The 16,056-nt window shown below is 35.0% G+C and overlaps 1 protein-coding gene across 7 annotated transcripts in view; it reads left to right on the top strand.

The window, feature by feature from the left end:
* SESTD1 (SEC14 and spectrin domain containing 1) overlaps positions 1–16,056 on the top strand; it is a 58,787-nt gene that overhangs the window by 29,937 nt on the left and 12,794 nt on the right. For 6 of the 7 annotated variants that reach the window (XM_054209227.1, XM_054209224.1, XM_054209226.1 and 3 more), the window contains 5 exons: positions 6,597–6,710; positions 7,991–8,085; positions 8,455–8,510; positions 11,038–11,249; positions 14,829–14,951. In XM_054209227.1, the coding sequence (XP_054065202.1) occupies positions 6,597–6,710; positions 7,991–8,085; positions 8,455–8,510; positions 11,038–11,249; positions 14,829–14,951 (600 nt within the window). The remainder of the gene's footprint in view (positions 1–6,596; positions 6,711–7,990; positions 8,086–8,454; positions 8,511–11,037; positions 11,250–14,828; positions 14,952–16,056) is intronic. The other variant, XM_054209230.1, reaches the window with a different exon arrangement.

The raw sequence follows: 16,056 nt of genomic DNA, 5'->3' as shown, positions 1-16,056 counted from the left end.
CTGGTCCTGTGCCCATGTTTCATAACAGGAGAGTTGTCTTCGTAATTTTCCAAGGGTGTCTTTCAGCTGAAATGTTGTGTATGTTACACTGTAATGCTTGATACTGTTAACGTTTTTAAATAAATGAAGAATAGTGTTTGAATATAAAAACTTCTAACTGTGTTTTGGAGGGCTGGGAGGTGTTGCTTTTTCCTTTTTTATTAATATGTTCTACATAGTGATGTGAAACAAATCACTCTTGTTAGTAGCTGTAGTGTGTTGTGTTTGAATGTGAGCTCTTCATATGGAGATAAGTAGGGTAACTGGAGAAAAATGTGTACCATAAAAGTAGAAGAAATGTACAGGTTTGTACACAATGCAAAATTGCCTACAGCCTGGTGGGTTTTTGGGGTTTTTTTTTGCATATGCCATTCATTTAAGAGACTGGGAGGAAAAATAATCTCTGAGTCTGGTTTACATATTAAGTCAGTGCTTTTAAAATCAGTTTGTCAAAAGCAGAGAGGAAGAAAGTGTGCTTACTGTTCTTATCCTTGTGGAAATCATGGAGCAAAATTTAAAAGCTAATTTAGGATAATGAGATAAAGAAATCAAGGGCTTTTAAAAAAAGAAAAAAAGAGAAAGGAAAAAAGGTGATAAACTATTGGGAACCAGTTGGAAAAACGAGAGTATATAGCAAAAGGATCCTGATAGTCCTGAAGTCCAAAGTCTGAATAGGTCTAAACGCTTCCTCCTGCACTGTAGCAGCTAACAACTCAAAGTCTCTAGTAACTGTCAGAAATTTCTTGTGATCGTATATCAGCAGAATCTGCTCTGGAAAATCTCAAGTCATCAATATACAGAGGAGTACAGAAACCTAAAAATCACTTTTCTTCTGTGAAAACTTCCTGCATATCAACCTGTTTATGGTCCATATACTTGCATATAAGAATGGCTCTGAAAGAAATACTAGCTAGCTGTCTTGCTTTTTCCACATTACGTGGCTTAAAAATAGCTAGTAAGCTCTTGTCATTTGTTTCAAAGTGTAGGAAATGTTTAAGAAAATAACTGGAAAGGCTAAATCCTATGTGATTAGGCCACAATTTTTCGTATCAGTCCCCAATTCAAGTAAAGTAACTCTTCTCTGTCTGCCTAAGTCAGTGGTACATACCTAAGTAGAAACTTACCTTCTTTAGACTAATGGTCTTTATTCTGAAAGTGATTAAATGTCTGTTACATGGTTATAGCACTCCTTACTGTTCCAAAATACAAAAATCTCTACCCCAACCAGTTTTATATGTGCTTTTTTTTTTTTTTAAGCCATTGAAAACACACTGAGGTCCAGAACTTATTACTGTGTTGCTACAAGGGTTTTTTATACTGTTCTTGTATTTCGAAATTAGCCATTGTTACTACATGTGTCTTTATATCTTAGCTCTCAGTATTCTGTTTGGAAATTAATTGTGGCACAATCATTCCAATTTACCTTTTAAGAATCATGCTAATAAGCAGAGTATTGCTCCACAGAATGAAGAATGACTAACGCTTTGTAGGAAATCTTTAATTTTTGTGTTGGATCTTCTCGGTGTTTTAATACTGAGGCACCAAAATGTGTAGCTTTTATGGACTTTCCCCAAAAATACATATAGCAGTTCAATTTTTTTATCAAAATGGTGTTTATTTAAATGCAGCTCTCCTTTCACCTGCATGTATCTTTGCTGCTGTTTTAACACCAGAGGCAATGGGTCCTTTCTTAAAAAACCTGGGCCGAATCAGGGAATTGTCCCTGGGAGATGGAATACGTAAGCCTGCATTTACGTCATGTTCTAAATTCAGTCCTAAAGAAGGGTGTGTTGGAAAATACAAGGGCGCTTATTAGGTCTCTTCTCCAGGATGGAAAAAAATATAGTGTTCTAATTATTATCATGAGCCCTGGAGGGGAAGGTGAATGGGTGGGCAAAACTGTGAGGGCTGGAAAGTGAAGGAGACAGTTACTGGGAGTGGAGTTGAGAGTTTAGTGTATATATCTAGGTTCTGGTAGCTGCTCTTGGCTTTCTAGTATGCCAGATTTCTGTGTGGTGCTAGCCAGATAAATATTTAACTTGTGTTTCTTGGTGTAACGTTAATGCAAATGTTCATTGTATAGATTAGTGTTCCATGTTAACAAATAACACTACTCGGTGTTTAATCAAATAGTGTTTCAAAAAATGGATTGAAATAATATTTATCATCAAACAATGGGATTCTTCTTGTGAAGAGGAAGTCTTTGCTTTAGAGCTCAATGGCAATGAATCACTGTCAGACCAGATAAATGGGCAGCTATGTTTTGTCTGTGAAAAGTGTCATAGTTATTCTTGAAAAATCACCAGGAAAATAGTTGAGGCCATATTTAAGTTTTTCCAGCAGCTGAGTTTGATGGAGAATAAGCATAGCTAACTTTCAAAAAAAAAACAAATGCCAAAGAAGAATCTGATTTAATTAACACTTAATTTAAAAAAGAAGAAAAAAAAAAAGTTGCTGGGTTTTCTACAAAAGCTGCCTTCACTGTAGTGTGAAAAATGAATGTAGGCATTCTTCAATTTTGATTTCTGCACAGGCTGAAGTGCAAAGTCATTCTTGCAAAATCTCTCCCTTGTTCATTGAAGCTTTCCCCATATTTTTCCAAAGCTGTTTGGATATGTAAGCTGCTGGCATAACAAATCATCAAGAATCAATCCACTGAGAAAACAGCTTTAATATTGAGCCCAAAGGACTCTATCAAGATTTGGCATTTTATATCTATCAACCAGGCTGTGAGAGGGGAAGAGATATCTGGGCTTCCCAGTGTTTCTCGGCAGAATTTTTGGGAAATGAGCAAAACCCCCTCTACTTATGCCTGCTTGAATAAGATTTGTCCAAAATTACCAAACAGCGACCAGATAAGTATTATCAGCTTTTAGCATGCTTTATTAATGTTCTTTTAAAAAAAGTGTTTTAGGAAAGACAGGTTCTTCTGTTCCAGTAAATAAATGAAAAAAGTATTAAATATTTTGATACTAACTTATTAAAATTAGTAAATGAGGCAGTGATGTTCTGTTCATATTCAGTAAATACCTTAATATAGTCTCTTACAGTAGCTACACTCTTAGTCAGTTACCTTGCAATGCAACAAATCAGAAGAGATAATTTAAATATTATATATTATTGTGTGCATAAGCATACTTTAGTTGCATTTCTATCACTTTTGCATAACACCAAACAGGTAGTACTGTGTATTCTGTTACTCTTAGAATCTTTTTATTTTTCTAAAGATGCATCTTATTTTATGGCTAGAATCACTTGGTACCCACATGATCATGAAGTTTACTTAAAATAAGTGAGAAACTGTGTCACGTGTTGGTGACACATGTGTTGGTTGGTTTATATGGACTTTCAGCCCATATAAACTTCCTGGTATTTGGGCACAGCTGGTAAGAATTCTCACAAAGAATTGTGAAGTTGGTCAGACTTTTTGGTTGTTGGATTAGGTTGCTTGAAATTATAAAGCAAATTATAAGCAACCTAGATATGTGTATCTAATTCATTATTTTATCTTCATAAATGAATTTGTTAGGATTGACTTTTTTTGTTGTGTGAAATTCAGTGTATTTTTACGTTTACAGTGTTGTGTAAATGTCACTTGGTAATAAATACTTTTTCTAAGAGATGATGCCAATTATTCTTTTAAACTAAGACGGATTAAGACCTTTTTGCTCCTGAGATTAAACATAGGATTTAGTCCCCTTACAGTGCTTCTGTACCTATTTCCCAGTATAAAGCTTTTGCTCTGTAAAATATTACCATCCAGAACTGGGATGCATTGCTCACTGATACCAAGCTATGAAGATTAATGCAGATGTTTACTGCTCTTAGAAGATCATATGCTTAGATTCCACTTGTTTAAATTTTGTATTCTCAAGAGATGTGTGCTGTCTTCTTTCGGAAAGTAACTGCTCCTTTTTAGGTTCAGCAGTGTGGCTGCTGTGATATTACACACTCAAAAAACAAAAAAAACGCCTTGTTACTGAAATCTTACACCATCCTGTCTGCCAGTAACTCCTGGTTTTGACTCTGTGACATTTGTATTAAAGAGTTTTTTCATTTTTTCCCCTGAGGAAAGTAAGTTGAGATGGATGTTTTTAACATTTGGGGGGCACATTTACATGTCCTATTGAATATTCAGAATTCCCCTCTGATCTTGACATCTGCCTCTATCTCTTGCAAATGATCAATCAAAATTATTGCAAAAACCAGCAAATGACGGGGGGAGAGAGAGAGAGAGAGAGAGAGAGAGAGAGGTCAAACAGTATTCGGAGCTCTTTATTATGAAGGATAAGTGTTAGTGGCACTGTTGCATGGGTCCAAATCACGTTACTAGAAAAAAGATAAATAATTGTAGTCTCACTCCTGAGAAATAAGGGAGCTTTGCAGCGGAAGCACAAGACTTTGCAGTACATGGGGTTTTTTGTTTTGTTTGGCAGTTCTTAAAAAGGTTATTTTGATTTTATTCAAAAATACAGCATCTTTACTTCTGCCAAAACATTGCCCTGAGTTATTTCTGCAAAGACTTTCACAATTTGGCCAATATTGTACAAATCAAGTTTGCTCATTAGAGTGGAGCAATAGTGAGAGCTGCTACGATTCTTCTAGGTTTTAAAAAGAACTGAGTACAGATAATGATGATAGGGACTCTGGTCAGTAGCAAACAGGACATATTTGAAACCTACTACCACTGTCACCTTATTTGCTGTCACTGTTTTGAGAAATGAGTGGATCAAGTGGGAAGGGAAGCAAAGATTTAAGGATTCAATAATTTATACTTTTTTTTTCTCTCTTACCATCTCTTCTGGTCTATTCATTTCTCCCTCAAGAAATTTAAGCTGTTTACTTTAGCATCCAGCTGTAGTTGTCTCTCCAAAGGCTTTTACTTTGGATTAGGAAAACATTTTATTGTGTTCACTCCAGGAAAAAAAAAAAGCCTCTGAAAAAAAGGGGAAGAAATCAGTTCAGTTGCAAGTGGGATATTTCTATTTTTATAACTGTAAATGGTCTTCATCTGTACCTCTGTCTTATCCAGGAGTATTGAGAGCTGGTCAAGCAATAGAAAGCCGTCACCATTCTCTTCAGAGCAAGGAGAAACTAAAGATGTTCTCTGTGGTTAGTGGTCTACTGCAGTTTGGTAATGATAATTTTAGAGGGAAGGTGACAAAGTATGCTGTTAACAAGGTATTAAACTATTGAGGAGTTTGAAGAGCTTTGTGAAGCACAATAGACAATATGTTGAAGTGTGAAATTCAAGTGCAGAGGTGGAATGCTAATTCATAATGGAAAACTTTTTTCAGGATGTGGTAATTTGACATTTATTTTCACAAAAGGTCAGACACAATTGCTGTGATTGGATTTTGAAAAGTTATAGTGATTTGTGACAGCACAAGTTTGCATGCTATAGGTGGTGAAGTTAAAGTGGAATTCATAGCTTTAAAAGAGAAGTGTCTTCTCCCTGTGCAACATTGCACCTACAGGTTTTCAACCTTTTTTTCTTTGGCTCTCTGCCTATGTTCTTATGGACTATTAATCTGTAGTAACTGATTAAAATGGTATTTCAGAAGCTTCAGAGGCAAATTGTACTTTTGACACCTAGAAATATCAGTTATTAATTTAAAGCATATGGAGGGTGTTGGATTAGCCCTGCCACTAGTCTAGGTGTAGAACGCCACTTGTGCAAGATTATGTGCATGATCTGATGAGTTCTGAAATTATTATTTTTCTTTCTAGCTATATATTGCCAATATGTCTGCTTCCATAGAGAGGTTTTTTGTTTCCGCAGGAGTTATTGAAGGCTTAGCATATCATGCATTGAAGCAACCTGTGCTGCCAAATTTTGGTTTAGGTTCATATGAATAAGGCTTAGCCAGGAGCCTCTACAGTGCAGAAATGAAGGGGAGAATTTAGTCTTCTGACTAGCAGTGGACCTGTGTTTTCTTCTGTTTCCTGAAGGAGTTGATGAACTAGATTTGTCTCCTGGGCAAATGACTCGGGCTTTTAAGCATACTAAAATTTGAATTTGACTACTCACGGAAAACGTACAGTTGATCCAACTCTTACTGAGCATGTTTGCACAGTAAATGCAGGCATTTAACTTTTATGGCACAAACTCACCTCTGGGACTGGAAGTATTGCAAGAGAGTGATAAAAATACCAAGTGCTTTGCAGTATGATATCCTGCTACTATATTCACTAAAAATAGATTGTGTGGTGTATGACTTAATCAAGAAGCATCAGTTACCACCAAAAAACCAGATATCCAAGAAACATATTTCTTTTTCCTATTGTAAATAAGTGAGGTGGTACGGATGATGCTTTTACAGGCTTACGTGAGAGATGTACACTGCATATCAAAATTACCTGTCTGTTTTAAGCCCATGTTAATTGCAACCATCTGTACTTCATTTAAACATTTAGCAGTAAGAGGGTTACTTTCTCTGAATCACAGAAAGATCTGCTCAGTAACTCTGGACACACTTAACACAACTTCTCAGGTACTTAAGGAAAAATATAAGCATTACTTACAAGTGTACCTCAAATTTATTTTATTGTTGCAGGTTATTTTAGTGTCTGCTAATAAGCTGACTCGATATATAGAACCATGCCAACTAACAGAAGATTTTGGAGGAACTCTCACCTATGATCACATGGATTGGTTGAATAAGAGGCTGGTTAGTTTTTTGGGGTTTTTTTGGTTTGTTGTTTTGTTTGGGTTTTTTTTTTTTTTTCCAAATGTCTCATTCTTGAGCCATGAATTTTTATTTGTGTAGGAACTGCTAAGTGTGTAGAAATTGTCATATGTGTAGTAGTGCAGTTCAAATGCATGAATGGCCTTATGGTGATAATTAACGCTGGATTTGTGCAAGGGATGATAAAGCTAATGTAATTAATTTGTTGAACCAACAAGTTACTTAATGAAGCTCTCATGTACGCCCTCACTCTAGAAGAGCCTGAGTGTATGGCATAGTCACTACAAAGAGAAATTATTTGGCTGCTGATAGGAGAAATTGAAAACAAAGAGGAAATACTTGGACTCTGCAGATCTTCTGAGGTTATCTCTTAGGCTTTGGTTCCTCTGGATGAGAGACAAGTTTTAAACTGTCCTACACTAAAACCTCTGTCAGTGGAGTTTCCCCATTAAATACAGAGATGCTGTCAATGTCTAGGAGCAAATACACCCCAAATTCATTAATGGACACAAATTGTTTAAGCAACTGTTGGTACGCATAGCACTCCAGAATGTTTTTAATTTGTTCTTCAGAGATACTTGTTTTTCAGTCACTTAAATTGAATTTTCAAAAAAAGTATTTAATCTTCAAAGAAACCGTGTGTTCCTTTCCCATGTGATCTATTCTTAAAATGCGCATCTCCATCTAGGATCTCCAGTCTGACTATACAGGCTTAGTTATCTGAGATCCTATAATCAAAGAAACTGATAAGGATATTTCTATAGAATACATTTTTCTTTTATCTTAGTTATTCATTACAATATAGCCCATATTAGTGGTGATTAAAAGCTGGAATCTTCACAAAGTTGATTATTTTAATGCATTCAAGTGAGCTGTCAGATGCTTGTGTAACATGCCTTGATTCTCTAGCATTATTATTCAGATTTACTTAAAGGCTTAAATGAAAATGTAGAATAAATATGTCCATATGAACTTACAGGTTTGGAGAAATCTTAATTTTTCAGTATTTAATAATTCAGTCCATCGTCATTATATTCAATGTAACATTTACTGTCTGCCTAAGGAATCTTAGCACTCTTAAGTGCTCCTTGAACAAAACTGCATTTTCTATTCTTTCTACCCTACCATCTGAATGTTGGGAAATAATTACACTGTGTAAAGATTGAACTATTCTAACAGAACTAGTGGATAGATTTGCACTGATGCCTTCAATACTGCCACTTATATTTCATTTCCTAAATTAAAACTTGCCTTTTATCTAGGTATTTGAAAAGTTCACAAAGGAATCAACATCCTTACTGGATGAGCTTGCTCTAATTAACAATGGAAGTGATAAAGGAAATCAAGAAAAAGAGAGGTTTGTGATTTGCTTTTTGGAATCAATACTTTTGGATTACAAAATTTCATTGGAAATCCAAACTATTGCCTTTAATATTTTGAAATGTATAAAGAAATTCTGAAAGACTGTAATATAGACTACAAAATTCATCAGTGTGTGTAGATGGATGATCATTTGTCTATTGACCACATGCAGCTGAACTTTTCATACAGTGAGATGAAAAAGTGAGGACATTACTGAGTAAGGAAAGAAACATACAGCATAAGGTAGCTCTGGCTTTAGCTGAAGTTTTTAGTGCTACTGTAATACAAATTATTACTATGTTTTTTACTTTAAGTAGTTACTAAGCTTATTATTATTAATAATGTGTTTGTTGTTTTGTTCAAGATCAATAGATTTGAACTTCCTTCCATCAGTTGATCCTGAGACGGTATTGCAGACAGGTATAGTAAGTCAATAAAAAAATAAAAATAAAATAAATAAAATTTAAAAAAAAGTTGGTCAATAAAGTAGCATTATTCATTTCTAAGCCCCAAATGAAAGCACAGAAGGCACAATAACTATCTTAGCCATCTTCACAATGTAACAAGCTTATCAATTAATGTAATCTTTGTTAGGTTAAAAAAAGTGATGTTAACAAATGGAAGAACTCCAAATGTGTCTTTTTAATTATAGTTTTTAATAATCTTGATAACATCTTCTCGTTATTACCATAATTAATACATTTAATTTTGAGAATATGTTGTTTCTAGATGATGTTGATGTGTTGGCCTTATAGAATGAATTTGTCTTGGTAGCCACCAAATGGTTACAATACGTATAGCATTTTCCTACACAATTCTGATAATTTGTGTCAGCCTAGTTCTGACCTGACCATCTGTAAAAGTGAAGAATGCAGTCTTCTGACTCTTCACTGCTTCGATTCTCCCTTCAACATTAAATAATTTGGCGTTCTTTGATTGAAATCTTTTGGGTTTGGTTTTTTTTAGGGTGAATTTCCTATTGAAAATAATGTATAATAGAGTGTTGATTTGGAATGGAAGTTTGCTTAAAGATTTGTGCCTTTGTAGAATAGGAAGTAATTCATAGTGTTAAGGTGGTGATTAGAGTCTGAGTGCTCAGAATCCTTATCTTATAGACTCCTACAAACTAATGTGTGGATCACATGTAATATTTGCCACAGAGAACTAGTGGCTTTACATGCTCTCTGCATAAAATTTTACCTTATTTAGATGTGGGATAATATTGTTCGAGTTAAAAGGTGAAATAATAGCTCCTTGCTGTGGTCTTTAATGTTTTTAAAATATGAAGTGTCTATAGACACTGTCACTAGATTTTAGTCTAATTGTGTATCCTCCTCTAATGGCAAAATTTTTTGGACAATATGACACTTCAATTTTATGTTAGCAGATGGCTCCCAAGAGCATTAGTTTATATGTATTCTGTTTTCTTAATTATGGCATAATGAATTTTTTTTGAGCTATGAAGTTTAATAACTTTCATTAAATCATGGGAGTTCCTAAGAGGCAACCTTTCTCTTTGTTAGATTCACTGTTCTGAAAGCTTGAGAATAAAGAATAAACTTTCCCCAACTAAACTTTTCCATCTCTTAAGGGTAAATATGAACAAACTGAGGTTTTAGATAAAAGGCTTCTGTCTTCCATAGTTACAAGTACTGTTGCTTTCACAAGCTCCAAATCCACATACAAAGTATAGTTCTTGGAATTTGATAAGAATCTAGTTTTAAAAAAAGTTTTTCCGTTGAAAACATTTAATCCTTACCGCTGAAACAATACCATAAAAATTCAAAATTATCTCAGTAGAACTATGACTTAAAGTCTGTTTGCTCTGCAGCTATCTGTGCCTAGTATTATAAAAGATGTTTATTTCCATAGTATGGCAAAATGGATTTAAATTCTTAAGACGTGTTCATTTCACAAGAATATATGCTGAGTAATTTAAAGTTGGTTGCTGCAATCTCCAAAGCCCCTGGCATTTTGATTCTCTAGATAATACCAGTTGAATTTAGAGTCTATATTTCTGTATTTTCCTTGAGGTATTACAATTGCTATCCTAGTGGTAATTTTTTTTCTTTTGTTGAACTGGCAAGTTATCATTTTAAGACCTGCAGAACTGGTGATATGGAATTGGGAGATTTTCACTTTTATACCAACATTTCTTTAGTGACTGAACACTGTTTTATTTGTTAACTTGTTCATTGAGCTTTTGGGGAACAAATTGATCTAGGTTTACTGGTAGTATGGTGTTTACATCCTGAAAACTTTACCACAACTTGACAATAACATTCTTCAAATAGTTTAAATAGAGGATTAAGTAATCAAAACATACTAATTTTGCATCTATGAAAATTGTTACACTCTAGAGAGTCTGTACCCTGATATTGTATTTAAGAGCACAAAGAAAAATGAGAAAAAAATATTGATCAAAATACCTAGTATTCAGCTCCACGCTTTCATAGCAAGTTTCGTACTTGCAATAAAAATCCTGAAAGAAACACAGAAATTATATGCTCCGTTTGTTAGTGCTTCTAGATCATTCATTTAATCTAAGAATATGAATTGTTTGAGAGAAATACTTTGGATGCTACACAGTATTTTGAAGTAAACCAAAATACTTACAGTTGTTTCGGTCTCAGAATTGTGCTTTGCGATTTTTTCTTTACATTAATCAATACTATTGTCAATATGAATGTTAGTCACTGTATCTCTTTTATATATCTAAAATAAAATATACCTTGTGATTTCTACCCTATTTTATGACTGATACAACCCTACAAACCGTGGCCAGTGCTCTGCTTGAAATGGTATCATTAAATGTGCCCAATTCATGAAAGATCATTAGCTGCAAAAATGTACCGCTGGATGGTCTAAAAGCAGGCATTGATTACTAGTAATTTTTTGCTTGTTTTTTGAATCTAAATTAACCACGTCATTACATGTATCCTTCAAGGTCATGAGTTACTATCTGAGTTACAACAGCGTCGATTCAATGGTTCAGATGGAGGGGTATCCTGGTCTCCAATGGACGATGAACTTCTTGCTCAGCCACAGGTGATGAAGCTGCTAGATTCACTCAGAGAACAATATACCCGCTACCAGGAAGTCTGCAGACAACGTAGCAAGCGCACACAACTAGAGGAGATTCAGCAGAAGGTAATGCAGGTAAGCTTGGGGTTGTTCTTGAATACTGTGAGCCGGTGGCTTGAGCTCAAGCCCCAGACTGTGTTTCCTATAAAACTTAAGAATCAAGAGGTGAGAGCTTCATGCCTCCATTCACTCCTCAAACTGTGACGTGCTACTTTCATTTGATGCTTTACATTGTGGCTACCACAGTAACTTTCCAGAGGCTGTTCTGATACGTGGGGGTGACTAGAAATGCGCTATCTTGCCATCATGCTGAAGAACTTTCACATTGTCCCTGTGTTGCGTACTGTGGCAGTGTGACCCCTACATTGTCAGAGGGGCAAATGTCTGACCTGTTAGTGAAGAGAGGAATATTCACAAATGAGACACATTTGACTGTAATTTTGCATGAGTTGGAAACTGTCTCCTGCCCATGTTGTTTTAAGTTCCTGTTATTGAAGATAAGCCATTATTTATTCCTTTATTTGTCTACTGCTTGGTGTTTTAACTAAGTTAAAGTGATTAAACTCTCTGTATTTCAAGGGTACCCTGACAAGAATTGAATACAAACCTTCCTAATCAATCGTGTGTTAAAGGTCATAATAAATTGGTTTGGTCCTTTGGAAACAGGCATGTAATTAGCACTTTCAACGTTTTCTCAGCAGAGTCTCAGTAGAGAAAATCAAGAAAATGGAATTAATTTATTCCTGTTGTGTTTATTACTTAAAATTAGATTTATATATTTTCAAGCTTCTGTATAGTTTGAATATGCAGAAATGAAATGGATATTGCTTTTAACCTTTCAACATTGACATTTCTAATGCATGAGGAGTGCAAGTCAAGTACTTGCACTTCACAGCATTCCAGGTATGGGTAAAAATAAAAACTAATCAACCTTGTTATTTCTAGTAGTGAAAATATAAATCTCCTGAGGGAAATTGTTTTCAGTTACGTAGTAGTTCAGATTATTATAAAAAAAAATTAAAAAGCAAATGTCATCTTTTGATATGTTGACCTGGAAATAATAAAAATATGTAAGTGTTGAAAATAGTACTGTATAGAACATATATCACAGCCATGGATATAATCAGGTGAGATATTTTTTTTCCTGTGTTAAAATTATAGTGGTTGAACAAGATTTGGTGATTGAAATGAAATTTGTAATGTACTTTTGCAAATTGACATTGTTAATGCATTTAAATAGACCTGTTTACTGGGATAGCAGCCTCATTTTGCAATATTTTTATTAGAAATAGTTATTTGTTTGCTCTGTCTACACTATGGATGCTACATAGTAAGAGGACTGAGTCTTTGTGCACAGGAAAAATGTTTTGCTGTTGTACCAAGCTAATCGGTTTTACAAAGTGCATTTAAAAGCTCTCTAAATGACATGCAAATGTATTGGAAAAACTTACTAAATCTAGAAATTGATTTAGTTTCCTTCTGGTTTACGGGAGAAAACTAGGCTAACAGAGAAAAGTAACAAGAGAGTGATGGACTGGAGGAAACCAGGAGAGGCAAAGTGCTGTGGAATTTATTTTGCCAGAACAAACCGAAGTTGCAATATAACATGCTTGCAGTATTTTCAGTTGGAGTGGGAGTGTGCATAGAAAGTTTTTCCCCTGTGTTGCTGATATTTATTTTTTTTTAGTGTTTTATTTCCTGCTAGCTGTCATTAAAATTCATTCCTATGTCAATCTTTGTATAGTTTCTTATATTGCTAACAATTCCTGGCTTGCTTTTGTGTTCCTGTTTAACTTTTCACTATTTACTGCTTTTGCTCAGTGTGAAGTGCTTAGTTCTTACTCCTGTCTCAAAGCCCTCTTACCCATAACCACCTCTCTTCCCTTGTGCCTTCAGTTTCCTACCGTTTCTTTTTAACTACCGCTCTTCTCTTCTATTACATAGTTTTGTTTCCCTTTTCTTCCTCTTTCATTCTGCAGCGTAAAGATGGCAACGATTTGCCGACATTTTCTGATGAGCAGTTCTACTAAACGGGCTGTTAATGAGCAGCTCGGTATGTTATGATAAGTTCTAGCTTTGTCCCTCCGTAGGCAGAGGTGTGGCACACAGTGACAGCGATGCAGTAGTTGCTGGAAACTTGTAGTGGGGAGGAGGTCTTGGTCAGAGAGGGCACTGCAAAGCAGTAGTTTTGCACACTGATTCAGACTTGCGTTAAGAACTGTCGTTTCCGTGTGTGAGGAAACGCTGAGGTTACAGGGGGACATCTGGGTGCCTTCACTTCTAGGTCCATTCCATATTTAACCACCAACAGCTGTGCAGAGGTGCTGAGCACAACAGGAAGTTTCTGTTTAAACAAAACGAACTTAGAACTGTAGAGTCTTAGTTTGCCCTAGAAATGATAAAAGTAAGGAAGATTCAGTGTGCTTCTGGAGCAAAGAATATATGCTCTGAATATATTCTGGGGTGGGTGAAAATGGGGGGTGGGAAGACACAGACATGATGACTAAAAAGTGGGGTGACTTGAGTGCCCTTCTGTAATAGTGGTGGTCATTCTTGATTACTGTTGCAATGTAGCCTAGCAGCTCTAGGAAAGTGGTCCAATGAGTCTCTTTTTCATTTGTCTTCATGGTTATGGTGTTACATTGTGTATTGTATTATATTTCCTGAAAAAGTGTGTGAAGTTGTTCTGTCACCTTTGTTTAAACAAAAGTCATGTTAAAGAGAGGAAGCTGGCTTCCTATGCTTTTTCATTAAGGTTCAGAATGTGGGCGTATTTCCACATTTCCTTACTTCAGGACTCCGGTCCTGAAGTGTAATCAGTAAGTGACTGTTGCTCTAAGTTTCATCACAACTGTCTCTGTTTTCTAGATATTTAAAAACTTATGATAAAATTTTGCCATAGATATCATCTGATAATTCAAATGTGTATAAGGAACCCAAAATTTGAGATACTCTGCTTTGCTTTGAATAATACCAACATAAAATGAAATTGTTTCAAAATAATAATAATAAAAGAAATCCAGTATTCTAGTCCAAAATTGTGTTGCCGTGACCCTGCAAAAATTTCTGCAAAGGAGATTCCACGAGATGTGGTCACTGAGACTCTGTAAGAGGCTTCTGTTATTTGAATAGAGCAAGTTGAAGGACATAAATATGAAATACTAAGTTGTTGTGTAAATTTAATTTTGAAATAAGTACATGTTCTGTGCTTGAGTGTTAATATAATCAACAAAATAAGAAAAAACTCTCAGGTGTGAGGCTGAATACAGCTGTGCCTTGTCACTCACTTAGGCAAAAAAAAATAATTCTTGTTTGAACATGAGTGGTCCATTATCAAAAAAATTGTGTTTTAAGCTCTTTTATTGACAGAGATATGAAGTAACAGGTCTGTATGTGAGAAATCTTTTGCCAGCTGCCACCTGCTTTCATGGAGTTTACAGGCTAAGGTTAATGAAAAGTAGCTTCTACTTAAAGCTTTTGGCGATGTGAGTGGATTCAACAAGAAAGACTTCTACAGATCCTAGGATTTATTTTCTTTTCATAAACGTATACTTACTTTGAAATATTTCTGCTTATGTTACACAAAAACTGGTATAAAAAGAATTTTGTAATTGATTTGCAACTTTATCTTTGTCGTCTTTATCTTATTGACAGGTAGTCAATTGGCTTGAAGGACCTGGATCAGAACAGCTAAGAACCCAGTGGGGAATAGGTGATTCAATTAGAGCTTCACAAGCTTTGCAACAGAAACACGAAGAGATTGAGAGTCAGCACAGTGTGAGATTTCCTATACCCTTTTCAAGTAGCAAAATAATTCTAAGTACATGCAGTTATGAGCAATGTAATTTGGTTATGAATATCTAGGAATTTTGCATAGTGCATGATTTTATGGGTTACAAAGGAAAGTACCTGAGCAGTTTAAGAATGTAATATGGTCAGTATATGTACATGTTATTTATTTTGTTTTCCAGTATGGAAAAATACTGATTTCTATCTGTGATTTTTCTTGTTTTTATTATGTTACAACTGTTCTTAAATTTTAATTTTGAGTTTGAGGAGTAAATTTCCTTTTTCCTCCTTGACAAAATGGCTGAGAAGTCCTGTACTTCTCAGGTGAATAAGTTAATATTTTTATCTTTATTAAACTACATTTACTGAAATGAAAGCTGAAATCAATGAAAACTGAAACTGGCTTAACGCTTTCATTAATCAGGACTTAAGGTATGGTTTATGTACATAATGAAATCTTGAAAAAAGATTTTAAAAAAGGAGACCATAAAAAAAATAGAACGTTTTGTAACTCTACTGACTTGATGCTTTTGCTTCTAATTTTGTAGACTTCCTAAGGTTCAGTAGAATTTTGTCTTTCTCTCAGATGATTAACTATAATTGGGATATGAATACTCAGTGTTCCCAAAGGGAGTGTTGGTCACAGTGCTTCTACTCTTTTCTGACTTTCCTTGATGTAGATATTGACAATTCTCTCCACTAAGTTGCCCTTAACAGTCATGACAAAGAAAATAGTCACTGGGTTATAATATTTCTGACATAATTTAGAAAAAAAACCACATCCCAAACCTTTAGTCCGAGAAACAGTGTGCCCTAGACTACACTGGTTCTATAGACTAATCTCTACTGAATAGCGTTCTTGCTCAGCTGCAGAAGTGTGTGTCAGAGGTGTCTGTGTTTGGTCAAGTGAATCCCATCTTCTCTGTCTTCTCGTTGATTTAAGTTCTTCAAGCAATGTTCCACTCTGCAAATCCGTACTTTCTGAAGTGTAAAACATCTTACAGTTAAAATCGTAATTGAAAAGGAAAAAAAAAAATCCCCTGCCTACTTTATTGACAAAAATAATTTTGAATATCTTTGTCATATTAGCACT

Source organism: Rissa tridactyla, chromosome 7 (genome assembly GCF_028500815.1).
Source record: "Rissa tridactyla isolate bRisTri1 chromosome 7, bRisTri1.patW.cur.20221130, whole genome shotgun sequence".
Taxonomy (NCBI): domain Eukaryota; kingdom Metazoa; phylum Chordata; class Aves; order Charadriiformes; family Laridae; genus Rissa; species Rissa tridactyla.
This window is presented reverse-complemented; position numbering and strand designations above follow the sequence as displayed.